The 26,137-nt window shown below is 40.9% G+C and overlaps 1 protein-coding gene across 2 annotated transcripts; it reads right to left on the reverse strand.

Moving 5' to 3' along the window:
* Positions 1 to 1,795: 1,795 nt before the first annotated feature.
* Positions 1,796 to 26,137, reverse strand: LOC117362878 (gap junction beta-2 protein-like). Of its 2 annotated transcripts, none has more exons than XM_033949956.1 (2): positions 25,938 to 26,137; positions 1,796 to 2,648 (listed from the first exon to the last, which is right to left on the reverse strand). In XM_033949956.1, exon 2 carries the CDS (start codon positions 2,622 to 2,624, stop codon positions 1,833 to 1,835), a length of 792 nt encoding a protein of 263 aa, XP_033805847.1. In that variant the 5' UTR covers positions 2,625 to 2,648; positions 25,938 to 26,137; the 3' UTR covers positions 1,796 to 1,832. The 2 variants fall into 2 exon arrangements, with proteins under 2 accessions (XP_033805847.1, XP_033805849.1); XM_033949958.1 differs by lacking the exon at positions 25,938 to 26,137 and adding an exon at positions 12,293 to 12,372.

Raw genomic sequence — 26,137 nt, forward strand, 5'->3', positions numbered from 1 at the left:
GGTTTTTGCTTTTAATGTCTATTTTTGTGTGTTTTATTGTTTTTGAAAATTGTAATCTCTATTTTTTATTAAATTTTCTTTTCTGAAAAATAATAAAAATAATACTTTTTGGCCACTGACTGTTTTCTTGATTTATTTAGCTTCAGTGTCTGTTGCTCTGTGGATGGACTATATACCCTAAAACCAACTGTGCATTATCTTCCGTCAGTAATAAATTAAGGAAAACGTGGTCCGAGACAAATCGCAGCTATTAACTAGACAGATAACATGACTAACTCGCATCCAATCCACAATATCTGGTTGCATTTTGTCTTTGGATGATATCATGGATTATTTCCCACAGGACACTACATTTAATAGTTACAAATACAGTAGTTATAAAATAGACCTGTTATTAATACATTTGTCTTAATTCTTCCACACAATAAGTTACATTAAAGAATAGTTTAGCTATATATTCTGGTCATAGCTGTATTTGCTACTCACCTTTACACCATAACACTATAAATAGCATCAGACATTAGAAAATACTTATGTATACATTCTGGATACCTAAAATTTTCAGCTGGATAAAACTTTCCCTGTAAAAACACTGGTTACATAACCATGTCAAAACCAGAAGACCAGTTTACAAGCAAAGTAGGTCTCTTGCATCATATATAAACCACCTCTGCTTTTACTTTCTGTATTTATCTCTGTAGGTAAATGTGTTTAGATTTTGTAATCTGGATTTCTTTTGCTAGTAATCTGGCAAAATCACCTAAAATCAGGGCAGGATTAAGGGGTAGGCAAAATAGGTACATGTTAACAGCTGGAATGTTTAGAAGGAGCACTGGCACATATGCTAATTCAGTGGCTCTTAAAGCAGATTTTTGTCCTGGTAAGAGAGGGGGTGGGGGGAGGGGAAAGGGTTCACCCCTGCTCACAGAGGCCTGGTTTGGACAATTTCCTGGAGGAAAAGTCCATAGTCTGCTATTGAGACAGACATGGGGGAAGTCACTGCTTGCCCCGGATCGGTAGCATGGAATGTTGCTACTCCTTGGGTTTTGGCCAGGTACTAGAGACCTGGATTGGCCACCGTGAGAACGGGCTACTGGGCTAGATGGACCATTGGTCTGACCCTGTATGGCTGTTCTTATGCTCTTACGTGAGCCAAGTATAGGACAATCAAGCCATTGTAACATCACTGATGTGGTTGGCTGAGGCATTATGACATCACAATCTCAGCTCTGGAATGTTGCTCTCATTGGGGTTCCGGAGTCTTGCTATTCTTTGAGATGATGGAATGTTGCTACTCCTTGGGTTTTGGCCAGATACTAGTAACCTGGATTGGCCACTGTGAGGACGGGCTACTGGGCTAGATAGACCTAGTAAGTCTATTCTTATGTTCTTATATTATTCTCCCTATCCTTAATGCATTGGCTTCACTCGAAAAGAGTCAGCAAACAACAATTATCTTTTGCTTCCTCCTCTGCCATGTGGGGTCTCATTTGTAAGATTTTGGAACTTTAAGTTGGGTTGTTTTTTTTAAATTTCAGATACATTCAACAACATGCAGGAAAGGAAGTTATAGTTATTTCACAATTATAATTCCCAAAATGGAAAACCCAACATGCTTTTTTTTTGCCTATGGCCCACTAAGGGATTGATCCTATCCTGTCTAAACCTCCTAGCCTAGATGTACTAATGGGGTTTTCTCATGTGTCGCGGGGAGGGCCAAGAATCTTAGCATGTTATAGTATATTGAATTAGGTTGGCGCTGTTGTCTTTTGTAAGAAGGCAATATCTCAGGATATATTATTGCTTTAGTGCATTTATTAGAACTGCACATTTTATTTTAATTTAGAGCCAGAGATGGTGTTCTGGCAACTATCAGAGTAGAGTTCATTGATCTCATTTTGTTCTTGCTCTTTGCCTTTGTTTGCATAGTTGGCATGCTGTTTTCCATATTTTCTAGACCTTCTAGAGCAGGCTTTTACAATCAAAAAACACAATTCAGTCACATTTAGCACCATACAAATACCAGACACAGCAACCATGAACAGAGTAAACACCGTCTTTTCTGTGGGTCGAGAAATAAAGCAATCCACAATATTGGGGCATGGCCATGCATCACATTTCACCAGACGAGGCATTTGGAAACCCGTGTACAAGAAAGCAAACGTGTACATGAAAACGGCTTCAAAAAGAAGTCTGAAGAAGATACTAGTTGTGTATGTCCACCATAAACTTCCTCGGATGGGTATTTTTCGGGCTCGTAATTCTTCTAAATCTTTATCATCGGGGCATCCATTTTTTCTCTTCAGAAGCTTCCTTTTCTCTTCGTGCCTTTTGTAGGCCACGTGCATGGCCACAAGCAGAGCAGGTGTAGCCACGAAGATGAGCTGCAGGCTCCAGAGCCTGATGTGAGAAACTGGGAAGTAATGATCGTAACAAACGTTCTTACACCCAGGTTGTAAAGTATTGCAGGTGAAATCGGACTGCTCGTCGCCCCAGACGCTCTCTGCAGCCACCACAAGGATAAGGATGCGGAAAATGAAGAGAACCGAGAGCCAAATCTTGCCAATGCTGGTGGAATGCCTGTTAACACCTCCTACCACCTCGTACAGCGTTCCCCAATCCATCCTTCTTGCTACTTTTTTCTATACCTAAGAGGCAAAACAAATATATTATTGCAATTAAGGACATCGTATCAAATTCCATTAAAAATTACACTGCAATGAATTACCAGCACAAATAATCTGATTATCTGACCAGAAGAAGGCATATTATTTCTTAAGATTCGCTCTACAGTCTTTCCTGACACCATAACAAGGTGGTTTGCAAACTAAGAGGTCCTTTTATTAAGACGTGCTAATCCAGGGGTAGGGAACTCCGGTCCTCGAGAGCCGTATTCCAGTCGGGTTTATGCATGAGATCTATTTGCATGCACTGCTTTCAATGCATATTCATTGGGGAAATCCTGAAAACCCGACTGGAATACGGCTCTCGAGGACCTGAGTTCCCTACCCCTGTGCTAACCGATATAGCATGCGTTAAATGCTAAGGTACCCATAGAATATAATGGGTGCCTTGGCACTTATGGCTCCTTTTACAAAGGTGCGCGTGGCATTTTAGCGCGTGCTATTGCACGCGTTAAGGCCCTAATGCACTTTTGTAAAAGGAGCCCTTAGTGCATGCTAATCTTTAGCACACGCTAAATCGATTGCCGTGGCTTAGTAAAAGGACCCCTAAAATAAGACTGAAAGGACACCATTCTTAGACAGGAAAGAGAGAGAGAGAAAATCAAAGAAGCCGATCATTCCAGAAGCATTCATTAGTCAAGCATTCAGGAAACGAAAATGTAGTAACAGATCATCTAATTCTAGTGCTCTCAAGAAGCACAACAATCAGACGGATTTTCAGATCTACCTTTACATTTTTAAAACTAAAGTTCCAGATGGAACAAGGCTAGAAGAGCATTTCAGAGTAACAGTTCTGTACAATAAAAGACACTGTGATGGGTGCTGTTGAGCTTCATATGCAAGACTGAGCACCGAGGAGACATTTTTCTTAAGGCGGCCATTTTAGAATGGCTATTTGCGTTTGACACTTGCAAAAATAGTGGAGCCATTGCCCAAACCAAACGTGTGAATTATTTATCATTTCTATTTTTGAAAATAATAAAAGAGCAAACAGAACTCAGTGGGCTGTTTGAGTCGAGTAGCACCTATGGAAGCTACTTGAAATAGGCATGCTGATGAAGCTCTAAGTGAAACGGAGGTCCCCGTCGGGATTGTTTTCAAGATAAGTGCTGCCTTTATTCTCGTATTGTTTTATAAAAGTGAAGACAATGCTTTGTATTTTGTCGATATTTTTAATTTTGGCAATTTCTGACCTACGATTGACATTGGGGTATGCTGGCAGTGCATTTGGGGGGCCTTTTACTATGGCTAGCCATTTTAGTGCGCGCTAAACACTAACGCGTCCATAGAATATAATGGACCCCTTTATGTGTATAATACTTATCACTCGGCTGATTTCTTTTCTTCCTTTTATTGAATTTTGAAAAATAAAAGTGATGAATAATTCACCTATCTGGCTTGGTTTGGGCAGTGGTCCCAGTATGTTTGGTTTTGCTTTATAATCCAGAACTGGCCTGGAACTGGGCAACTTGGAAGCTCCAATTCTGTCTCTGTTGAAAGGCACTTCCTCCTTCGGTTTCTTTTATTATTGTAAATTAAAATGCAACAGGGGAAAAACAAAGTTACACAAACTGTAAATATCAAACGTTGCTAAATAGTATTTATGTTCAAACAAACCTTTACAGCTCTCAAAACATTTCAGTCCCTGAGCACTGGAGGGAAGCAGTTATTAAACTATTTATTTAGAATTTGACTCTAGGTCGTGTCTTCTGTTGGAGTGACATGGCAGGCTTTGTTATGATTAGGACTTCTAATTTTCAATTGTAATTAATAAATACAGTACTTATAAAACAACCTATGATGCACTAAATAAACTAAACTAAGAGAAACATGAGGAAAACACCAACTTCTCTAGTGCTCCCACACTGCAGCCATTCTGTGACTGAAGCTGGCAATTGGGGTTCACGCCTGCCCAACCTATCCCTAGATCACCAGGGATACCAAGATAAATCCAGGGGGCCCTATAGGTGCGTAGGCTGGTGAAAGGGGGAGGCATCTTGGGGGAGTCTGTTCTGGAGGAGAGAGGCCAGATGCTTTCTGGGAAGTTGGGAAGGAGCATGTGCTTGGCGGGGGGGGGGGGGGGGGGGGGGGGGTTGGAAGAAGGGTTTGGTTGGCTCAGGGGAGAGAGAGGGAAGCTCAGAGGAGGAGTCAGACTACTACCCAGAATTTCGGTAGGGCCAGCTGATATTCAGTGCCAGCACCCACACAGATGACCAACCAGTCTTTTGTGCTGGCACTGAATAGAGCTGGTACCCACATTCCTCCTGGCTTCTCCCCTCCATTGCCTGGAATGCGCTTCCAAAAGAGGTGGTAGAGCAGAGTATGATTTTGAGTTTCTAAATTATTTATTTATTTTTCTTTACCGTTCTCCCAGGGGAGCTCAGAACGGTTTACATGCATTTATTCAGGTACTCAAGCATTTTCCCTGTCTGGGATTGGACGAGTTCCTGAAGGAAAAGGGGATTGAAGGGTATAATTAGAGGGTTACTATACACTACAAAATGCTTTAGAGCAGGGGTGTCCAACCTTTTGGCTTCACTGGGCCGCATTGGCTGAAAAAAATGTTTCTGGGGCCGTGCAAACGCTGCAGCAAGACAGAGGAGGGAGCTGGCAAGACGGTAAACACCCGGGGGCAGCAGAGGAAAACATGGCATCGCCTTCGACCAGGGCCTCACAAAATACTTCACAGGGCCGTATGTGGCCCTTGGGCCGCAGGTTGGACACCTCTGCTTTAGATCACTTACAGGTCATTGACCTGGGGGGGCCGCCGCGGGAGCAGACTGCTGGGCATGATGGACCTATGGTCTGACTCAGCAGAGGCGATGCTTATGTTCTTATGCTTTGTGTGCTGAAGATTGGTGGCTGTTCTGAGCGGATATTAACTGAGCAGGAGCCTCTCCTACCAGGTTAAATCACTTTGAATATCGACACCCACATTTACATTTTTTTTACTATATTTAGCTCACACCTTTTTCAGTTGTAACTCAAGGCAGTTCACATTCAAGTACAGTAGGTATTTTGTCTGCCCACAGACAGTGGTCTTACAATTTTAGGGCTCCTTTTCCAAAGTTGCAGTGGTGAGTCCTAGCGTGGCAAATGTGACGCAGTTCATTCAATTCCTTTCGGCTGCGTCGCATTTGCCGTGCCGGGACTCGCTTCCAAGGCTTTGAAAAGGGGCCCTACATTTATAGCTGAGGCAATGGTTAAGCTTTAGTAGATTTGAACTGGGCATTAGTTCTTAGGCTGCTGCTTTAATCACTGTACTCTAAGCCATGTATAAATTAATTTGGAGATGCATATCCTTCCTCTTGCTTAATACGAATTATAATTTCAATTTTTTTTTTTCATTTTCCACAAAATTAAACACATATCGTAGCCTGAAGTATCCAAAACAAACAAACAAACAACACACTTATTTCTCACCAGTTGGAGCTTGCAGGGTCATTTCTCCTCTGTCCTAGTATGAAATATCTGTACAGCTGTATCGCCATTATTTCATTTTCTGCTGGCTGTACTTCCTGCATGCATGCTTGGTAGCATCCCACTGGCTCCCCCATTGGTTTGTCATAATGTTTGAACGCCCTGAGGGCATTAGTTAAGATAAGCAAAGAGGAGAGTGCTCAAGGATTATCTATTACCTATTGCCCTCACATACATGACCTTATACTTCTGTTAACTGTCCTGGTTGTTTTCTCTCCTCAAACTCTTTGTAAATGATTTCTTTCTTTTTTTTGCCCTTAATAGTTGTGAGCCCCAGGAAGTGGTACACCACAACATTAAGCTAAGGGCATTATCTGACATTCAGAAGTTTAAAGAAAATTCTTAAAACTACATTATTTTTACAAGCTTTTCAATAAAATGTGTTGTTTAATGCTGGTACTGTGAAGATCTATTTAATTAAGGCTTCCTAAGATGTAATTATGCGTTTGTAACTTAAGATGTTTAAATGTTATTTCTGTTTACACTTGTTGTAAGTTGTAAAAATGAATAAATAAATTATTAAAAAAAAAAAAAAAAAAGATGCCTGAAAATCCTGTCCATTTTATTCTGTGTATGTTACTTTTGTAATGCCGCCTAGGAATAGAGGGTTGATAAATTTTTTAAATAAAAAAAACAAACATCTGGTACTGCACTTATAGATCCTTTCATTAATTTTCCTTTCTTTTGATACTGTGGCCTGTTTTTTTAAATATTTTAATGAAATTCTATCTTTTATGTAAATATGGAATTTCAGAAATGCTGTCACCATTAACCAACATCTTCTTCTTTCCTTATCTACCTATAAATTTTTCTTATAAATTATTGGTCTATGAATTCTCTCCTGTCATTGTCAGGTAGCATTGACAATTAATCTGATTTTATTTTGACCTAGCAGTTTCCTTCTGTTCTTTTGTACTTCCACCTCAATCAACCAGGGCTGCCATCTGGTGCCACAAGCTTTCATTTGCAGTTATGCAGGGATTTGTACTCTGTTTTAACATCCCCAGCACCCCTAAGTCTGGCATTACAGTAACAGCCCATGGTCTTATGCCAAACACCAGGGCTTCTTCTGGAATCCTGCAATTGTGGGCCTCTAAACTGGCCACTAGGTGTCACCTTCACCCAAGAACACAAGGGCACCAATGTTTTGATAATCCAGACCTGATAAATACATGCAAAATCCTATCCACACCCCCCCCCCTTACACACACACACACACACACACTGTATATGCTCATGAAGATACAACTCACATTTCAATTATTTAAACCTTTTCCTACAAGTAACACCAATATTTATACTAACAGGTGCTCAATGAATCCAATCTCAGCTTACTTACATATGAGGTGCCCTGTATCGATTCTGCAACTTGAATTGAAGACATTATTTTGTAGATTGTGGGAAAGCTGTGGCCCCATTTCAACTCTTGATGCAGAGTTGAAATGGGGCACCTCATCGGCCTGAGAGAGGCCACCAAGAAGTTTCATTATGAATTCATCTAAGTACAGGTATTACTTAAACTTTGATAGTCCATAGTATGAGAAACACATTGTGACACATTATGACAGAGATACTGAAGAAAATTTTGTAGAAGTACACAATTTTCATTCAAAACCTATGACGGGAAAGCACACAGTTTCGATGAATGGGAAATAACAATCATTCTAATTTGCAACAGCGATCTGAAGTGTATTACTCCGGAGTGATAAAAGAACTGTGGGAAAACCATTTTGTTAAAAGCGCCACAGATTTTCCTATGGTTCTTTTACCACTCCGGAGTAATACGCTTCAGAGTGCTGCTGCAAATTAGGATTATTGTTATTTCTCATTCTTCAGAACTGTGTGTTTCCCCATCATAGGTTTTGAATTTGAACTTCTGACGCAGGCATTGTTTTGCCAAAACACGGTTGGGTCGAGGCTTCTGATTCAAGCTACATGAATGTTCTGATGACGTGATCAAATAAACACCATCGATTTGGACGATCTAGTTGGTTCTTTTCTTACCTCACTTTTTTGTAGTGCCTCCTATAATACATAGAAACCATTTTGATTGTACTACAGGAAGGCAGTATGTCAGATCCAATTACTCTTACCCTTCAAATGACAGCTTTATTTATTATTTTACTTATTTCTAAATCACACAATCCGAAATTCTCAGCAATTCGCAAGGAAAACACATTCATAATAAATCAAAAACATAGACATAATGAGGGGCCACTGAAAAGGTCAGAGCCCAACCAACAAATTGGGTCAGTCTCCAATGAGGGCTAAACACCTTAGGCCAGTGATTTTCCATTTGTCGTTCCGTTGGAAAAATATGGGATGAAAAAAGCGGTCCCATAACCTGGAATACAGATTTCCTAAAACATTCCAATTTTATCCTAGGAAAAGATGGAACCTCTAATATAAAATGGATCTGCTGACCAAAGGGTTCTAACTGAATGATATAGGTTTAATATAGAGGACAGTATGGGGGATGTCATTGCCCTCAAAGTTTTGAAATTAAGCAAAGTGTCTCAAAACATAATTTGTTGTTCAATTGGCAACCACTGTAAGGAAATCAGAGTAGGAGTAATATGATCAAATGTAGTCAACCCTGTTAATACTCTTGCTGTAGCATTTCACGCAATCTGAAGGGCTCCTAATTAGGGTTTTTTTTTGAAACACCAATAGATGCACAACTAATCGAAAATTATGCAATGTTAGTACATCCAGTAAACAAACGCCTAAGAATTTTCAACTGGCGGAAAGCATTGAAATAACTTTGAAAATTTGATATTTCATGGTCAGGCCTGCATCCAAAGGAACCCCTAGACTGCAAATTTTATCCATTACTTGTACTGTGTCATAATTGACCGAGGAATGTCTATGGGAACATGAGCTGACGACACAAGTACAAAAGCTATTATAGGTATGTACCTGTCCTCGAGCAGAGAATTCTGTGCTCTTTATTTCTAGCAAGTGGTTCTGTTGCTATGTTTTCTGCAGGGTGTATTTGAGATTACTAAGTGGTCAAATATGCTCTTAGAATGTGTCATTGCACATGGTGGCAAGTGACATGGGTCAGTGGGAGGGATCAGAGATTATTCAGCCACTGCCGGGTAGTTCTATTTTTCTTTTATGAACTGTTGCATGCTTTTCATTCTTGTCCTGCTACATAGTCGGATGTCATCGATTACAATGTTGTCATTGTTTAATCTAATCTAATCTAATCCTTAGGTTTGTATACCGCATCATCTCCACGTTCGTAGAGCTCGACGCGGTTTACAGTAGGAGAAATAGGAAGGAACTACAACAGAGGGTTAGAGGTAGAAGTGTGAAGAAAATTTAGAGGACTTGGGATGCCAAGATATAAGAGTTTCCTTGATTCCTAAGTTGGAGGGAGACTTACATTTTTGGAGAAAAGCCAGGTTTTCAGATGTTTGCGGAAAACTTGGAGAGAGCTCAAGTTCCGAAGAGGGGAGGTAAGGTTGTTCCAGTGTTCAGTGATTTTGAACTGGAGGGAGGTCCCTAGCTTTCCTGTGTGGGAAATGCCTTTTAGCGAGGGGAAGGATAGTTTTAATTTGTGGGAGGATCTGGTGGTATTAGGGTTTGAGGAATTCCAAAAAAGAGGGATAAAGGGAGGGAGGATACCATATAGGATTTTGAAAGTTAAACAGGCGCATTTATAGTGGACCCTGGCGATTATCGGAAGCCAGTGGAGCTTGGCCAGGAGCGGGGAGACATGGTCAAATTTACTTTTAGCGAAGATGAGCTTGGCCGCGGCATTCTGAATCCGTTGGAGTCTGTGGAGGTTTTTCTTAGTTAGGCTTAAGTAGATAGAGTTGCAATAGTCCAATCTGGAGAGGATGATGGATTGGACAAGGAGGGTAAAATGTTTTTGATGAAAGCAGGATCTAACTTTCCTCAGCATGTGAAGGCTGAAAAAGCATTTGTTTAATCTTTTCTCCGTTTGCGTTTCCAATCTCAGCTCTTCCCTTCATCTGTGTACTTCAGGCGTATAGTCAGACCTTGAATGGGGGGGGAGGCTGGCAGGGTGAGGTGCACATAATTTTGCCCTGCCCCTCTTTGCCCCTTCTCAGTGGCATAGAGAGAGTGAGAGGCACTCCTCTCCTGACCTCTTCTATGCCCCCCCCCACTCCTTCCCACCCCTCCTGCCACATGCACACCCCCTTCCCTTCCCCCATACTTTTTAATTTTCCAGGTGGGAGCAACACCATGAACTTGCTGCCCGTGTCACATTGGCTATCCCTCTGATGTCACTTCCTAGGCACGGGACCTGGAAGTGACATCAGAGAGAGGCGACACCGATGCGGGCAGCAAGTTTGTAATGCTGCTCACACAGGAAAAATTAAAGAAGTATGAGGGGAAGGAAGGAGCATGCAGCAGGGGGAGGTGCACTTAATGCATGTGAAGGTGAAGAAGCGCTAAGCCCAGATTCTTACGCCATTTTTCTTTGTGACTGTTTGTTTGAAGGGCACTTTATGTGATTTTCCGATGATTATATGCTAATGTTTGTTTTTATTTGTTTTACTGAATTATTTATGTAACCATATGTAAACCATTTAGGTTTAAACGGTATATAAATTTTTTAAATAAATAAACTGCATTAGCTGTTTTAAGGTAGGAATTATTGCATTATCATCCTGGTGCCACGTGCACAGTTAACACAGTGCATTAAGGGCTCCTTTTACTAAGGTGCCCTAGCGTTTTTAGCGTGCGCTAAATGAAAAATACTAATGCAAGCTCTATGGAGGCATTAGTGTTTAGCACGTGCGGTATTGTAGCGCGCGGCAAGCACGCACTAAAACTGCTAGCACACCTTAGTAAAAGGAGCCCTAAGTGTTAGCTGTTTAACATGTGCACATAAGAACATAAGCAGTGCCTCTGCTGGGTCAGACCAGAGGTCCATCACGCCCAGCAGTCCGCTCAAGCGGCAGCCCATCAGGTCCAGACCTGTATAGTAATCCTCTATCTATAATCTTCTATCCCCTTTTCCTTCAGGAAATCATCCAATCCCTTCTTGAACCCCAAGACCGTACTCTGTCCTATCACACCCTCTGGAAGCGCATTCCAGGTGTCCACCACCCTTTGGGTGAAGAAGAACTTCCTAGCATTGGTTCTGAATCTGTCCCCTTTTAATTTTTCCGAATGCCCTCTCGTTCTTGTTGTTTTTGAAAGTTTGAAGAATCTGTCCCTCTCCACTTTCTCTATGCCCTTCATGATCTTGTAAGTCTCTATCATGTCCCCTCTAAGTCTCCGCATTTCCAGGGAAAAGAGCCTCAGTTTCTCTAATCTCTCAGCATATGAAATGTTTTCCATACCTTTTATCAATCTCATCGTTCTTTTCTGTACCCTCTCGAGTATCGCCATATCCTTTTTAAGGTACGGCGACCAATATGGGACGGGAGTATGCCTTACAATTATTCTGGAAGTCCTTACAGGGAGCTGCACCTCAAGAAATCTATTAAATCTATCCCTCTCCTTTGTCCTTCATTTCTCAGTGGGCATAAAGTTTTACTTTGGCATTTTCCTTACATTTGTGTCCTGACTGGCTGAACAATCTTTGCACTAAAGCAGTGGTTCTTAACCTTTCTTCTTTTGTGACACACCTGACAGACATTATTCACATGCAAGACACACTAAACACTACAATTTGCAGCTGAACAAAGGGGGGAAAAAAACCCCTATATATTATTTCATGGTTGCCAACAATGAAAATACAGACATACGGGGTGATGTCTGCCAGGGTGAAAGAGAGGGCCGAGCTGAAACATTTTCATCTGGGGCTGGTGACAGACATCAGGACCAGTTATGGAGATTTCATGACTTCCTGGTTCTCAACTCTCTCCAACCTGTGGCACACATAAGAACAGCAAAAGCATACTGTGTCAAATTTTTGGTGACACACCTCCCAGCTGTTGGTGACATACCAGTGTGTCCTGACATATTGGTTTAGAACCACTGCACCGAAGTACAGAAGGCTTTGTTTAGTCTACTTGTCTATCCTATTTTTGCTTTACACTTTCACTCTTTGATAAAATCTTAGGGGTCATTATTCAAAAACTGAACAGGGAGACACACCTACGTGGTTAAACTCCACTGAGAGGCACATTCTCAAAACTTACCTTGCCCTTAACAATGGCTGCTAAACCTGTTCCAGCCAGTTTCGCGTGCATGTATTTGAGTGGCCGATGATCAAAATGGCTCACCGCGGTCTTTTCTGAGCTTTCTAGCAGTCGCTAACTCTGCCATGCAAATGTAATACAACGAGCTCATTAATATTAAAATGGTAGTAAAGTGGGCTTATCAATATTCAAAGCAGCACTCTGGGTGATTCCCTATCATCGCCGTGCGATTCCCCAAGCGCAGTTAAAGATTTTCACATTACTCATTTAAAATTTGAGAAAATGGAAAATAGTTTAAGGGCAAAAAACCTACGTTTGGTCAATTTTCCCAAAACACAATTATTGTCTCCAGAAATATTAATTTGGAAATATTTTAAGGAAGTATTGGGATTGACCGACGCAGAGAAATTGCCCTTAACAAATTTATATTATATTCCACAGAAAAAAAAAGAGTTCTTTGCTTATGGGAATAGAACAGTTGGAGCAAATGGAGTTTGATTTAACAGGTTTCCTAGAAGATTCTCAAGATTTAATCCAAACTAGATCTACCCTTTTAATAACTTGTACTACAGAAATAGATAAATCTTTAATAATGAAAGCTTATTTTCAGAATAAGCTAATGAAATTTTGTGGAGATAATGTATTGATCTTTCCAGATGTGGCCCATACCACACAATTGAGAAGAAAAGCTTTTTTAGCTTTGAAATCAAGGGTGTTGGCTTTGGGAGCCACATTTTATTTGAAATTTCCATGTAAATGTTTAGTTAAATTCAAAGAATGTGAATATGTGTATTGGGACTCTATTCAATTGGAACAATTTTTACAACTTCATGAAACTAGTAAGGCTGTTATCTGACTTAATACTGGAGTTTGTATGTAAGCACCATAATCTGTTTGATCATTTTTTGATCTAGATTATTTAATGGACGTATTTGTTTAATTAAGATATATTCTCCCATTAATGTGGGCTTGAGGAGAATTGATTTAGTTATTTCTTGTTTAAATCTTTAATTTCAAGGCAAATATCCTTTCTTTCTTATTGTTGTTAAAATGATAATGATGTAAACTTTGATAAATAAACCCCCCCCCCAAAAAAAAAAACCAATAACGGCCGCAACACTGGCCGCTGGATTTTTCCGGTAAGTTTTGAGAATCTCCCTCTGAGCGAACTTTATCAGTGTCACTGAATACCTGAATTTGTCTGCTAACTGGCCCTCCCCCTAATTGGCTAGATTAGGGGAAGGCCGAGGGTGGAGTTAGGTGGAGGATCAACTTAACTGGTTAGCAGTGATTTTTGGTCCACTAACCCCCCCCCCCCAATTCTGTATATGGTGCCTTAAGCTTTGCATGCACATTGATGCTAAGCGTTTTAGTGCACGCTAGCCGAAAATCTACCACCTGCTCAAAAGGAGGCGGTAGCGGCGAGCGTGTGCAGCAATTTATTGCGTTATTCCACGTGTTAAGGCCCTAGCGCGGTTTTGTATAAAGGAGCCCATAGTTTAACAAAGCCTAATCAGTGCTGTAATTGTTCTGTTTTAAGCTGGCATGTTTGATTTTTAAGATCTTATATGGCCTAAGTCTGTTATATTTAATAGAGCTGATTAGCAGGCTGATTGTTACTAAATTACATCTTATTTGGAATTTATATTATCCAAGTTTTAGGAATGCGTGATTTAAGAAAATTTTCCAGTCTTTTTTATTCTATAGCTTCCTCTTTTTGGTCATTATTCCCTACGGCGATAAGATCTTTGTCTATTTTTGACTGTTAAAACTTACTTAAGAAATACGTTTTACGTTAAGCGTTATAATGGTTTCTTGATATTACATTTATATTATATTTATATATTATACATTTATATTTCAAAATGTTATTATACTTCATAGATATATGATCTAGTTTCCTATTAATGTGATCTGCTTAGAACTTATGCAATATTTAGACGTTACACACACAACTTGGCAGGTACATTGTACAAAGTGTTACGTGTCAGTTTTAGTGCACAGATCTGAAAAGGCGGTGTGGCCAAGAGAGGACCATGGGCAAATCTTGGGAATCCCTAAAAGTTAGGCGCACTGTTTTAGAATACGCCCGATCCATGCGCCACTTAGGCACAGGAATTTAGGCCTGGTTTTCCTTGGCCTACAGGAGGTGCACATAAAAGTTACGACACACACTGGCGCTAGGTGCGATTCTATAAAAGGTGCCCGTCCTAATCAGTGCTGATTTTATAGGCAGCATATATACGAGGGATATTTCAAAAAGTTTCTGCACTTTCAAAAGCAAATTCTATCACTTTTCCACACAGCCACCCTGTTTGTCCGACTGACCAGTCACATGTAACAACATCATTATTTCAATGTGACAAATACAAATTGCACCACTGAGGGATCTTCAGAGCACCACAGAGTAGCTTAACTTCAAGTGGTATAAATCCTCATACATCCCAGCGAGTTGGTGGTGTGCTATTTCTGTTTTCTTTTTCTGTTATTTTGTTACTTTTTACTATATCTTTCTTATAAATAACTAGCTGATGCCCCGGCGTTGCACGGGTATTTAATTATAGCAATAACACTGTAAATGGATTCAAATAAAAATACTTTATAGTGGTGAATGAAATTATTTTTTTACAGCTTTATAAAAAGTACAATATTCAAATTATAATGTGAAATATTTGACAAAATGAATACAATACAACTAACACAAAACTTGATTATAAACAACATTTTTAGTTTCACCTCCAGGAGCAAGAACATATAAATTCTTGGGTGAACCCACCCTTGATCAAGCAACATAGAGTTGTCCATGGGAAAAACAGGGGGATCTTAAATCCAATCCACAGTATGTAAAGTCTGTCCCTGTGATTTGTTGATTGTGATAGAGAATGCAAGTCTCACTGGAATTTGCAAGCTCTTAAACTGAAAAGGAAGATGTGTTGCAAGTTTCGTTCAAATCGGGCAAGCCGTTTTTGCGTTGGCAGATTTTTACATTTTTGCCATTGACATGAATGGGTGAAATCTGATTTTCTGTTTGTAGCTCTGCCCACGTGTGCAGGTGGGCCGCGAGACCCCCAGAACATATCACCCCAGGTAGTGAGGGATCTGCATACCAAGTTTCGTTCAAATCGGTCAAGCCGTTTTTGCGTGATCGCGGCACATACACACACACATACATACCTCCGATTTTATATATATAGAAGATTTATATTTCAACAGCTAAACACGATTTTCTTACTTTATGTTTCTTCTTATAGTGGTAATAGTACAGTGGAACCTTGGTTTGCGAGCATAATTCATTCCAGAAGCATCCTCATAAACCAATGTGCTCGTACATCAAAGCACATTTCCCCACAGAAAACAATGGAAACACGGGCGATCCTTCCACATCCCAAAAAAGACACCCCTCCAAGGCTACTGGCGTGCTTCCACCCCACCCCACCACATCCCAAAAAGACCCCCCACCCCCGAGGCCACTGACGTGCTTCCACCCCATCCCCGAGAACCAGCATTACTCCCCCCGCCCAAACCCTTACCGTGATCAGGCACCGGCACGCAGCACCAACCCACTGGACATGCCGGTGCCCAAAGAGCTTGCCGCCTGCCGCTGATTCTGCTGGGCCTTGAGCATCTGCGCATGCTCAAGGCCTTCTGGCTCCTACTCACTCTGAGATTCTTGGAGACACTGAGAATTTCATTAGAATCTCAGAGAGAGAGCGGGAGCCAGAAGGCCTTGAGTATGCGTAGATGCTCAAGGCCCAGCAGAATCAGCCAACTATCAATGAATAGTCACTCTATATACCTTAACAGCAGAAATTGTTGACAAATCTTCTTTAACTGTTATTGAAACTTATGCTCAGAGACATGAAGGCGAATATGCCGCCTCACCACCCAATCATCACATTGTTCAATACAGTGTCAGAATGATAGCAATAGTCACTATTAAATTTGTAATAGCCAAACAGGCTATAAGCTTATCATCTTGTGTAAATCACTTAAAGTGATAACACTTAAATTCAGAATTCACTGGTTCTGATGTGCCACGTTTCGGTACTGCTTCAGGGAACCGATGTTACTCTACTACTCCCCTCAAACTTTGGGTAATGAAGTCTCATGTAACATCAAAGTTTAGGTAAAATTTAGCTGTTGAAATTCAGGAGGAAGTACTACTTAATGGTCATAATGCGAATTTTGATGTTACATGAGACTTCTTCACTATTGCTGGTTCAAAGCCAAAATGGGCATCACCAACTCGCTGGGATGTATGAGGATTTCTATCATTTGAAATTAAGCTACTCTGTGGTGGTTTGAAGATCTCCGAGTGTACAATTGTATTTTGTCACATTGAAATAATGGTGTTGATGGGTTTATAAGGATTCCTTTTGAAGTAAGTTAGAAATAGTTCTGATACCACTACTCCTACCCCAACTGCGAAAATACGAAAGCTTACGTTAAGAAGTTTAGGTTCTTTTCCTTTATTCCGGAAAGTTCTGAAAACTTTTCTGTTTGCTAAACATTTTGGAAATTAACTATTTCAGTCTACTTTTTCTTGTCAAATTCATGTATTATATGTTTCACATTATTGTAAACCGAGTCGAGCCCCTCTTGGTTGATGACTCGCTCTATAAAACTAAGGGCTCCTTTTACGAAGCTGCGTTAGGGCATTAACGCACGGAATAGCGCGCACTGAATTGCTGCGCACACTAGACCTTAATGCCAGCACGGAGCTGGCGTTGGTTCGATCAGCGTAGCGCGCGGTAATATCCTGCGTGCACTAAAAATGCTAGCGCCCCAAGTTTTAGTTTCATTTCGTTTTCTGAAGAACCCTCATAGAATATGGCCCCTAACTGGCCAAGTAACTGCATAAAGTTAACCAGGCACCAGTCTGAATGTCAGCCTGTGCCTGGTTGATTTCCAGTTTCGCGGACATACCTGGATAGTCAGTGCTGGGAGCCACACGTGCCCTGGCGTTGAATATCTGGAGTTAGTTCAGTTCGCAGCTGGAAACAGCTTACTAGCTGCTTACCACCATCGGCTGAATATTAACCCTTAAGCAGATATGTGGCCCGTGCCACTCTTTCTTCTGTGACATTTCTGACTTTCTGAGTCTCTGCTGTTTTCATTGCAAAATGGAGTCCTGCTATTGCATTCATTCCTACCAGCTCTAATTGATGGGCATGTTCCAACTTTGGTAAGGTAGAAACGCTGGCTCCAAATCACCATTCCTGAGAGAGAATTGTATGTTCCACCCAGTGCCCACGCCTGGACCAGATGGATCCAGAACAAATCCGGGAGTGTCAGGCATCATTTCATGAAAATGAATCACTCAGCAAATTGCTACTTTTGATAAGGGTGGTGCTGAAACGGCTAAGGCACAAAAATGATGCCGAACAAAAGGGAGACGAGCTGGGGAGAACAGGGAGAGCAAACTGTGCCACTGTCTTCTCTCGCAATAGAAAATCCCAGCACTGCTTCCCTGTTTGAAGCAGCATTTTACCTCCATTTGTAAGAGACTTATGGCAAGTTTCAAGTTTCTTGACTTTTAATATACCGACCATCAACAAGTATCTGGCCAGTTTACAATACAATATTTAAAAAGAAATAAAAATAATACATATTTAAAAAAATAATGAAAGTGTACATCAAGGACATTAACTGGACAGACTTGAAAGTGAGGGTAAAAGGGAAAGGAGGGGAAAAGTTACATATTTTGAAGAAAGAGGGAAAAAGAGGGAATAGGGTAAAACATATGGGGTGGGGTCGCTTTATAAAAGCGGTTAGTTGAGTAAGAAAGAAAAAAAAAAAAAAAAAAAAATACTCTAAACACAAGTAAAAGCGTCGCGAAATAAAAAAATCTTCAGGTTTATCTTGAATTTATCAAGATGTTGTTCGAATCGGAATTGCTGTGGCAGAGCATTCCACAATGTTAGAGCGACTACTGCAAAATTTATTTTCCTGGTGTAAAAGAAATCTTTTATGGAAGGAATTAACAAGAGTTTCTGATCCAGGAGGCTGCTCCATAGCCTGACCAACCAAGATTTTTCATTGGTTAATAAAGACCTCTTTGACCATTTTGCCAGACTGTTTTAAGCGAAAGGCTTTACCATACTGAAGTTTCAGAATTTGATTTTTTTCCCCCTAAAATTTGGAAATTACTGGCAAAACGTTTTTGTACTTTTTGCAGTGGAGCTCAGCCTGCCCCAAAATTTCCTTCAATACTTGGCCAAAGTAGTGTGGTAGCTGTTTTAGTCTATTTTAGAAACTAATGAATCAAAATAGAAAAAGAAAACAGAAACAATAACAACAAACTGCTTTCTTAGGACAGAAAAAGCAATTAGGTTTTTAAAAAACAGCAAATATACTGTGAGGGCCCCATTTAGAAAGCATTTTCCTCAGACACAAACCTCCAGATTATATTTTTTTAAAAAGCCTGTGAATAAAAATACCTTTAAAACAAATAAGAGGAAATGTTTTTTTTCACTCAGTGAATAGTTAAGCTCTGGAACTCATTGTCAGAGGATGTGGTAACAACAGTTAGCATAGCTGGGTTAAAAAAAAAAAGTTTGGACAAGTTTCTGGAAGAAAAGTCCATAGTCTGCTTGCCCTAGTATCGGTAGCATGGAATCTTTTGCTACTCTTTGGGTTTTTGCCAGGTACTTGTGACCTGCATTGGCCACTGTAGAAACATGACACTGGGCTAGACAGACCATTGGTCTGACTCAGTATGGCTATTCTTATGTTCTTATGACGCGTGGAGGGCCATTTTTGAAAAGTACACCTAAGTCCAATTTAGATGTTTCCCGCAAGACTTCCAAAGTTGGTGGTGAAGAAACATCCATTGTCTACTTGGATGTCTTGGCCGCAGAGACGTTCAACCTTAGGACACAACTCGATTCCCCATTTTCGATCACGGAAATGCCCATGTTGAAAATGTCCAAATCTAGACCATTTGGATATGGGAGGGGCCAGCTTTGTAATGGAATGGCCATATAGACATACTAATAGAGCAGTGGGGCACTGCTGTGAACTTCACATCAAGGGTGCCATGTATACATCTCACCATAACCCCCTTATAATTTATGGTGAGCTCTCCAAAACTCCCCAAAACCTACTATACCCACCTGTCTACCACCCCAATTGCCCTTATGGCTGCAGGTGGTACCTATATGGCAGTCTAGGATTTTGGTGGGTTTTGGTGGCTTCACACTTTCCACCATAAATTTAATGGTTAGAATGCCTTATGGGCCTGGGTCCTCCTCCCTATGGCTCATTAGCCCATCCACCAGGCTTCTTAAGACACCTGTGTGACGCTCTACTAGAGACAGGTGTGTACTGTTTTATTCATATTTGGGGGGATGGGAAGGGGTTAGTGACCACTGGGGGAGTGTGGGGGATCAATACTTAATCCCTTCAGTGGTATAACTGTGCATTGCTGAGCAATCAATTATAAATAACAATGCTTTCACATCTGAGCACTTGTTTATAAATCAATTGCTCAGCAATACACAGTTATACTCTATTGATATCTGTTTGAAGCAAGATTTCAGAAGATTTAAATAATAAAAGAAAAAGAGGTCACTTTTAGTGAAGACACAATTGTAATGATATTTTTTGATCGATGATAGTACCTTTTGCCCTTTTGAATGTGTCTTCAAAATATAGAGACACTGGGGTATTTGAAGTCTTTTTCCTCATTATTTTAAATTTATTGTCACTGTAAAAGATTATACTGTGTTCATTTTTTGTTTGGTATTTTGAATGGTGAATTACAGTTTGTTTCCACATTAATTGTGTGAGAATCTAAATTCTGGGGTGCCCATCTTCAAAGGGGGGGTTGACATGGGAGGGGCAGATCAGAACATGCTCAGAATATGTGCACATAGGTTATAGAATAGAGAATGACACAGTGATAGAATTCATCACCGTTCCCATCGCCACGGATAACCACGGGAAACCATCTCCACGTCATTCTTTATCCAGAGCAGATATTGTGATGTCATAATGTCTCATTTCACCAATAAGAGCAAAGCTTATTAGTGGCTTCATTATCTTATGCTTGGCGGGAAAGGGAATGATGATGAATTCCTTCACCGTGTCATTCTCTATTACAGTATACCTACATTTATGCATACATTTGACACATTTAAGTGTCCACATTTACATCAAATCTGAGCTGGCATAAGTGGGGGCATCAAAATGGACACACATAAATGTAGACAGTGGTTATTCTACAATGGAACATATGCATACTTAGCGTACACTTTCTTGGCTGGCACTTATATGTGGATGCCCTATAAAGAATCCACCCCAAAATGATAGAAAACCTTCAAGGCCCAATATATTAATTTACAAAATCTGTGCCCCTAAATTTTCATCTGAAAATTCATCTTAATTTAGGAGTTTAAATGTTATGGACCCGATATTAAAAGGATTTACACTCCTTATTTGACATTAAGCATTAATGCACGCTTAATGTGGAGGGAAAAAGGGCTTACCACAAAACATGTTAAAGCATTTCATGGTAATCTGCCTGTCAGCACACATTAATTACAAGTTGTATACTTTTTTGTCATTTATTTGGGGGTGTCGTGTGTGGAGAATGGGTGTGGAAGCATTATCCAGGGAGTGTGTTCACTTTAGCGCAGGCGTCTCAAAGTCCCTCCTTGAGGGCCGCAATCCAGTCGGGTTTTCAGGATTTCCCCGATGAATATGCATGAGATCTATGTGCCTGCACTGCTTTCAATGCATATTCATTGGGGAAATCCTGAAAACCCGACTGGATTGCGGCCCTCAAGGAGGGACTTTGAGATCCCTGCTTTAGCGTGTGCTAACTGGATAACGTGGGAACCAAGTAGACTCTGTGGTATGGAAGGGTTTTCACATGCTATGGAAATGCTACTCTGTGAGCATATTTTGACATTTCGGCGTTCAAATTATTGGTTCAGTCTCTGGTGCTGAGTTACCTGGACTAGTGCAACATTGTCTATCTAGTAGGTATTTAAATTTTTTTTTCTAGATTGTAGATTATTCAGAATGTTGAGTTTAGACTCATATTTGGCCTGAGGAAGTTTGACCACGTCACTCCTTTTTATCGAGAACTGCACTGGTTGCCTATTGAGGCACGTACTATTTTTAAGTTGGGTTGCGTTTATTATAAAGTTTCAAATACATTAAAAAAACACAAAAAAGTGGAATGAAGCAAAAATTAACTTTGTCAATTCAATTGCACTGATAGATCATAAATGGAAGAAGGCAAAACCTCAGACCGTATTGCTACGTCTCATAACAGCCAAAGGCTATTGACTTTCACAATAACAATAACTTTATTTATACAAAATGATAAAATCTACTGAAATTTTTTTTTAAATGTCAATTATAGCACTTAATGAATTATTGCATTCATATAAAAAGGATGGAGGTGGACCAATGATTGAAACCATAACATTGCATTTGTCAATAGCCTTTGGCTGTTATGAGGCGAAGTTTTGCATTTCTGGAGATCTCGTGCTCTTTTTTGTCTTTTCACCCGTCAGGGGCTATAAATTCAAAAAGTATCATGAAAGTGCACTTTCCTATCAGGCAGCAATTTGGGACAAGGATTTTAAGTATTTATTATTGACTTCCATTTCTTACTTACATTTAGAAGACAATTGAAAACTGTCTGTTCTCCAGGTTCTTGCGTAATTAACATTCTAGTCGTTGTTTTTTATTTCTATATTCAGTTGTAGCTTATTACTTAATCTTTTGTTAACCGCATAGAACTTCATGGTTATGTGGTCTATAAATTGAGTTTTATGTTATGTTAATATTATGCAAGTGCAAGTGCTCCTGTGTTAATTTTTTTGCAAGTCCCATATGCTAATGAAAAAATTAGCCCAGGATCTGTTAAAAAAGAAGGAAAACAAGAAAAAGAGAGAAAATGCTTAAAATACTGGTGCCCAGTTGCATAGTAAAGGGAACAGGTAGAGCACCTCAGGCACTGACTCGGTGGGTATGCCAGAATCTCTTCTCACCCGGGCACGAGGGTCTCTTAAATGCATTCTCCCTCCCCCATGCCTCTTCTAGTTGTCATCAGCAGCAAGCAGGGTCTCCCACACCTGCTGTTCGTGTCAGCCTCAGCCATCCCTCCAAAGTCACTTCTTGTTTGCGGGACCAGGAATTGACATCAGAGGGAAGGCTCATCCAGTGCAAGCAGCAGGTAGGAGATCCCACACAACTAGATGAGGTATGAGGTTGCATGCCATTTAAGAGTCCACCTGTCGCCAGGAGTGATGCCAGCACCTCTGTCCCGGGTGCCAGCTTTCCTTGCTATGCCACTGCCACTTAAATATGGGCATAATGCGTGCATTAGGCCCATATTTTAGTTAAAGGGCCCATTTGAAAATGACGCTCTTAAGGTGGGCATTGTTGAAACATTTATGAGCATTAAGGGGGTAATTCTTCAAGCAGTGTTATGGCCTTAACATGTATTAAGGGACTTAGCACATGCCAAAGCCCGTTCTATAGCGCTGGGCTTTTAGCATTCGGGCCCAGATCCTGTATCCTGCCTTAAAAGCGGCTGCCAATCACATGTCGATGCCGGTTACAGAATCCCGCCGCCGACAAAGGCAGGGGCAGGAAATGTAAACCGGGATTTTCAAGGTCTACATTTCCAGCATCTACCTTTGATGTGAATCGCACCTCCAGAGGTGTCTACTGGCACCTGACTCTATGCCCAGCATTAGCCATGCCCACAGTAGGTGCCTCTGGAGGTGCGATTCTGGCACCTGCCTTGTAATTTCTCATAAGTCCCCTTTTAAACAGTGTCTTGGACTAAACGTAGGCGCCAGTAGGGCACCTACCAGTACCTAAGGTGCCATTTATAGAATATGGGCCATGGTGCACACCAATTCCCTTAACGCACGTCAAGGTTTTTAAGGCCATAACACCCCTTGATACTCAAAATTTCACTAAACTCCTAAGTTTAGCAGCATTAACCAAATAGGTTGCAACAGAGGCAGATTTAGGAAAGGGGGCAAATTTAGGAGCTCATAGGTTAGGCTCATAAATCTAGGCAAATGAATGACAGATCTAAATGTACAAGCATAATTTTTAAGCTCCGAAATGCTGATGCATTTGCAGCCAACAATTTATGCTCACAAATGGCTCAGCTTTTTTTTTTTTTTTTAACTATCAGGTCCTATGCGACCATGGGCAAGTCCATTGCCCCAGGTACCATAGCTAGATCGTCAGCCTGCCAGGACAGATAGGGAAACAGAGTACCTGCTTACTATTCAATGCACATGTTGTAAACCACTTCGATATCTGCAGAGGAAATGCTGTATATCAAATAAAGATAACTATAACCATAGGTTTACGAGCCTAGTGCTGAAAAATCGGTGCTAAGCTCCTAACGTTTCCTCCTCTGTTAAGTCTGCTCAGGTTGCTTCTAAATGTTGGCGACTAGTGAAATTTTTAGTATAAATTTAGGCACTCAGCCCTAGTACATTTTCAGAGGTCAACTCTTAAAAGGTTCCTTTACTAAGCTGTGGTAAAAAGTGGCCTTAGCACGACCTTATGCCGGTCTTTCCTCCATCCTAAGGGCATTTTTACAGCAGCCCTAAAGTGGTCAATTTCTTTTTTTTTTTTTTTTTGGTATGGAGCTACAGTTGCCATTAGCATGCTGTCATTTTTAAAAACTGCCCCATGAGTGCTTACTGCCACTTATTTAGTAGGTAGTAAGGACTCGTGTGGTATTTCTGCTCTAACCAGTTAGTACAAGCTCTGTTAAGCACAGGAACGGCAACTCTCTACCCTGTGTCTCGTGGTTTGCCATTTTAAGCCGAGGTAGGCACTCCTTACCATCTAACGCAGCTTGTCAAACGACACCAAAGTTAAAAAGAACAAGTCCTTTGACTATGAGTCTCTTAGTAAAGAGATCTTCTTAGTAGATTTATAAACAACAAAATCCAACCCCACCCCTGCTGTTCAGCTGTATTTCGTGAAATACAAATTGACACTTGCAGAGATTTCCAAAATTATTTCTACCAAACGCAGAATGTAACAGCTCCGTGCAACCCTTCCAACTCGTTACGGAAATACAGTAATTGAGCAATGCTGAGTTTGGTGAGGCCTGGGCAAAATTTTTCCTTACTCTGGGGGCTCTTTTGCTAAAGCTTAAGGGGTGCATTTAGTCACCCTAAGTTTTAGTAAGAGTCCCTTTGTGTGGTTCTAGTGCACCTTAGTGTAACTCCCTTGAGTTACTCATGGAAAACGTGTGAGCTCAATCCAAATAAATAATACACAATTAATATGATACTAGATCTAAGGATTGGGATAGTTACTGAATGCACACTGCTTTCAGCTGAAGCAACAAGCCCCCGGCCACATTCTGTAGAAGGAAAGTGTTAAAAAAAAAATCACTGCTCAGCTATGCTGATCTCCCTCCCTCCCCCCCCCCCCCCCATTGTAAGCAGTTTTATTTCTCCTGGCCTAGATTTAAACAAACTCTTTTATATCTGTTTGCCTAGGATGGTGCCGCCAAACCTAGCAGTGATAAAAGATTTGGCTGACATTCAGCAGGGCTTCGGCCGTTATTTTCAGATAGGGAAGGCCTACGACACCCCCTTTTCCCCTTCAGATAGTAGGTTATGTCATCTCCTCTGGTTTAGTCTAGTGTGGTTTTCCATTTTCAGTCAGGTCATAACCAGTAGAGAATGACACGGGGACAAATTTTTCCCCCATCTCTGCAGGAATTAATTTTCCCGTCCCGTCCCCGTGAGTTCTTTTTCAGTCCCTGCCCCATTCCTGCAAGCTCGGTCCTCATCTGCCCAAGCCCCAAACACTTTAAAATCATAAGTGTTTGAGGCTTGTGCGGTTAAGGCAGAGCTTACAGGAATGGGACAGGACAGGAAAATTGAGTTCCTGCGGGGATGGAGACAAATTTCTCCCTGTGTCATTCTCTAATAACCAGGTCACTTTGATCAGTGAGCTCTGCATGGGTTTTTCTTTACTCCCTGCTTTTGCTCTGATTCTATAAAGAGCCTGACTGCTAGTTAAAGGTTTGCGTTTTTAGGTTACCAGAACACTCATTATGAGCAATTCCAATTCAGGTTTGTTTAGGTCCTGAGAGCTCTGGTATACGAGTATTACCACTGACCTAAGAGAAAGGGAAAGATTTAGAACATCCCTTACACCTCCAGTGTTTAGAAATGTCTTTTTGCATCTGAGCCAAGCAATTCATCTCAAGCCCAATCACTTTAAAGAACACTCGAACCTGAGAGACTGGTTTGAGGTGGACCTTGGGGTTTTTATTTTGGGTTTCTCAGTCCATTAAAACGCGTTTGGAAAGAATAGCACTGTAAAGATATTTGTGTGTGTGGCAATCGTCAAGAAAATAGGAAGGATTAAAAACAACAACAACCCAACCAAAACCAGATACTACCCAAAAGTGTTTGACTCCCAGGAAAGTTCTGCCAGTCGTTATCTCTCGGGAATACATCAGAAAAGTCAGCAGCGCTTGTCTCGCATCTTTTTACTTCACTGCTGGCAGATTGAGAACTTTTTTTTTTTTTTAGTGGAAAAGAGTAATCGAGAGTTTCACCCGGTTCTTGAAACCCTTCAACTTCTGCCTTCTGCCCTGTGCACTTGGACTTTGGTCCTTCCACCTTACCTTCTTCTCGCGCGAGGTCCTGAGACGGAAGACAATCAACCCCTTTCCTTCCAGAGCACGTTCTCCGCTTCGGACGTTACTAACATGACAGTGCAAAGAGGGGGGTCGGTAAGATCGCCCTGCCTCCCCCCGCCCTTGTGCGTCTCCTTTGACGATCCCGGGATGACAGGCCTGCCCCTAAGTGACAGCTCAAAGATTGT

This window comes from Geotrypetes seraphini, chromosome 6, assembly GCF_902459505.1.
Source record: "Geotrypetes seraphini chromosome 6, aGeoSer1.1, whole genome shotgun sequence".
NCBI lineage: Eukaryota > Metazoa > Chordata > Amphibia > Gymnophiona > Dermophiidae > Geotrypetes > Geotrypetes seraphini.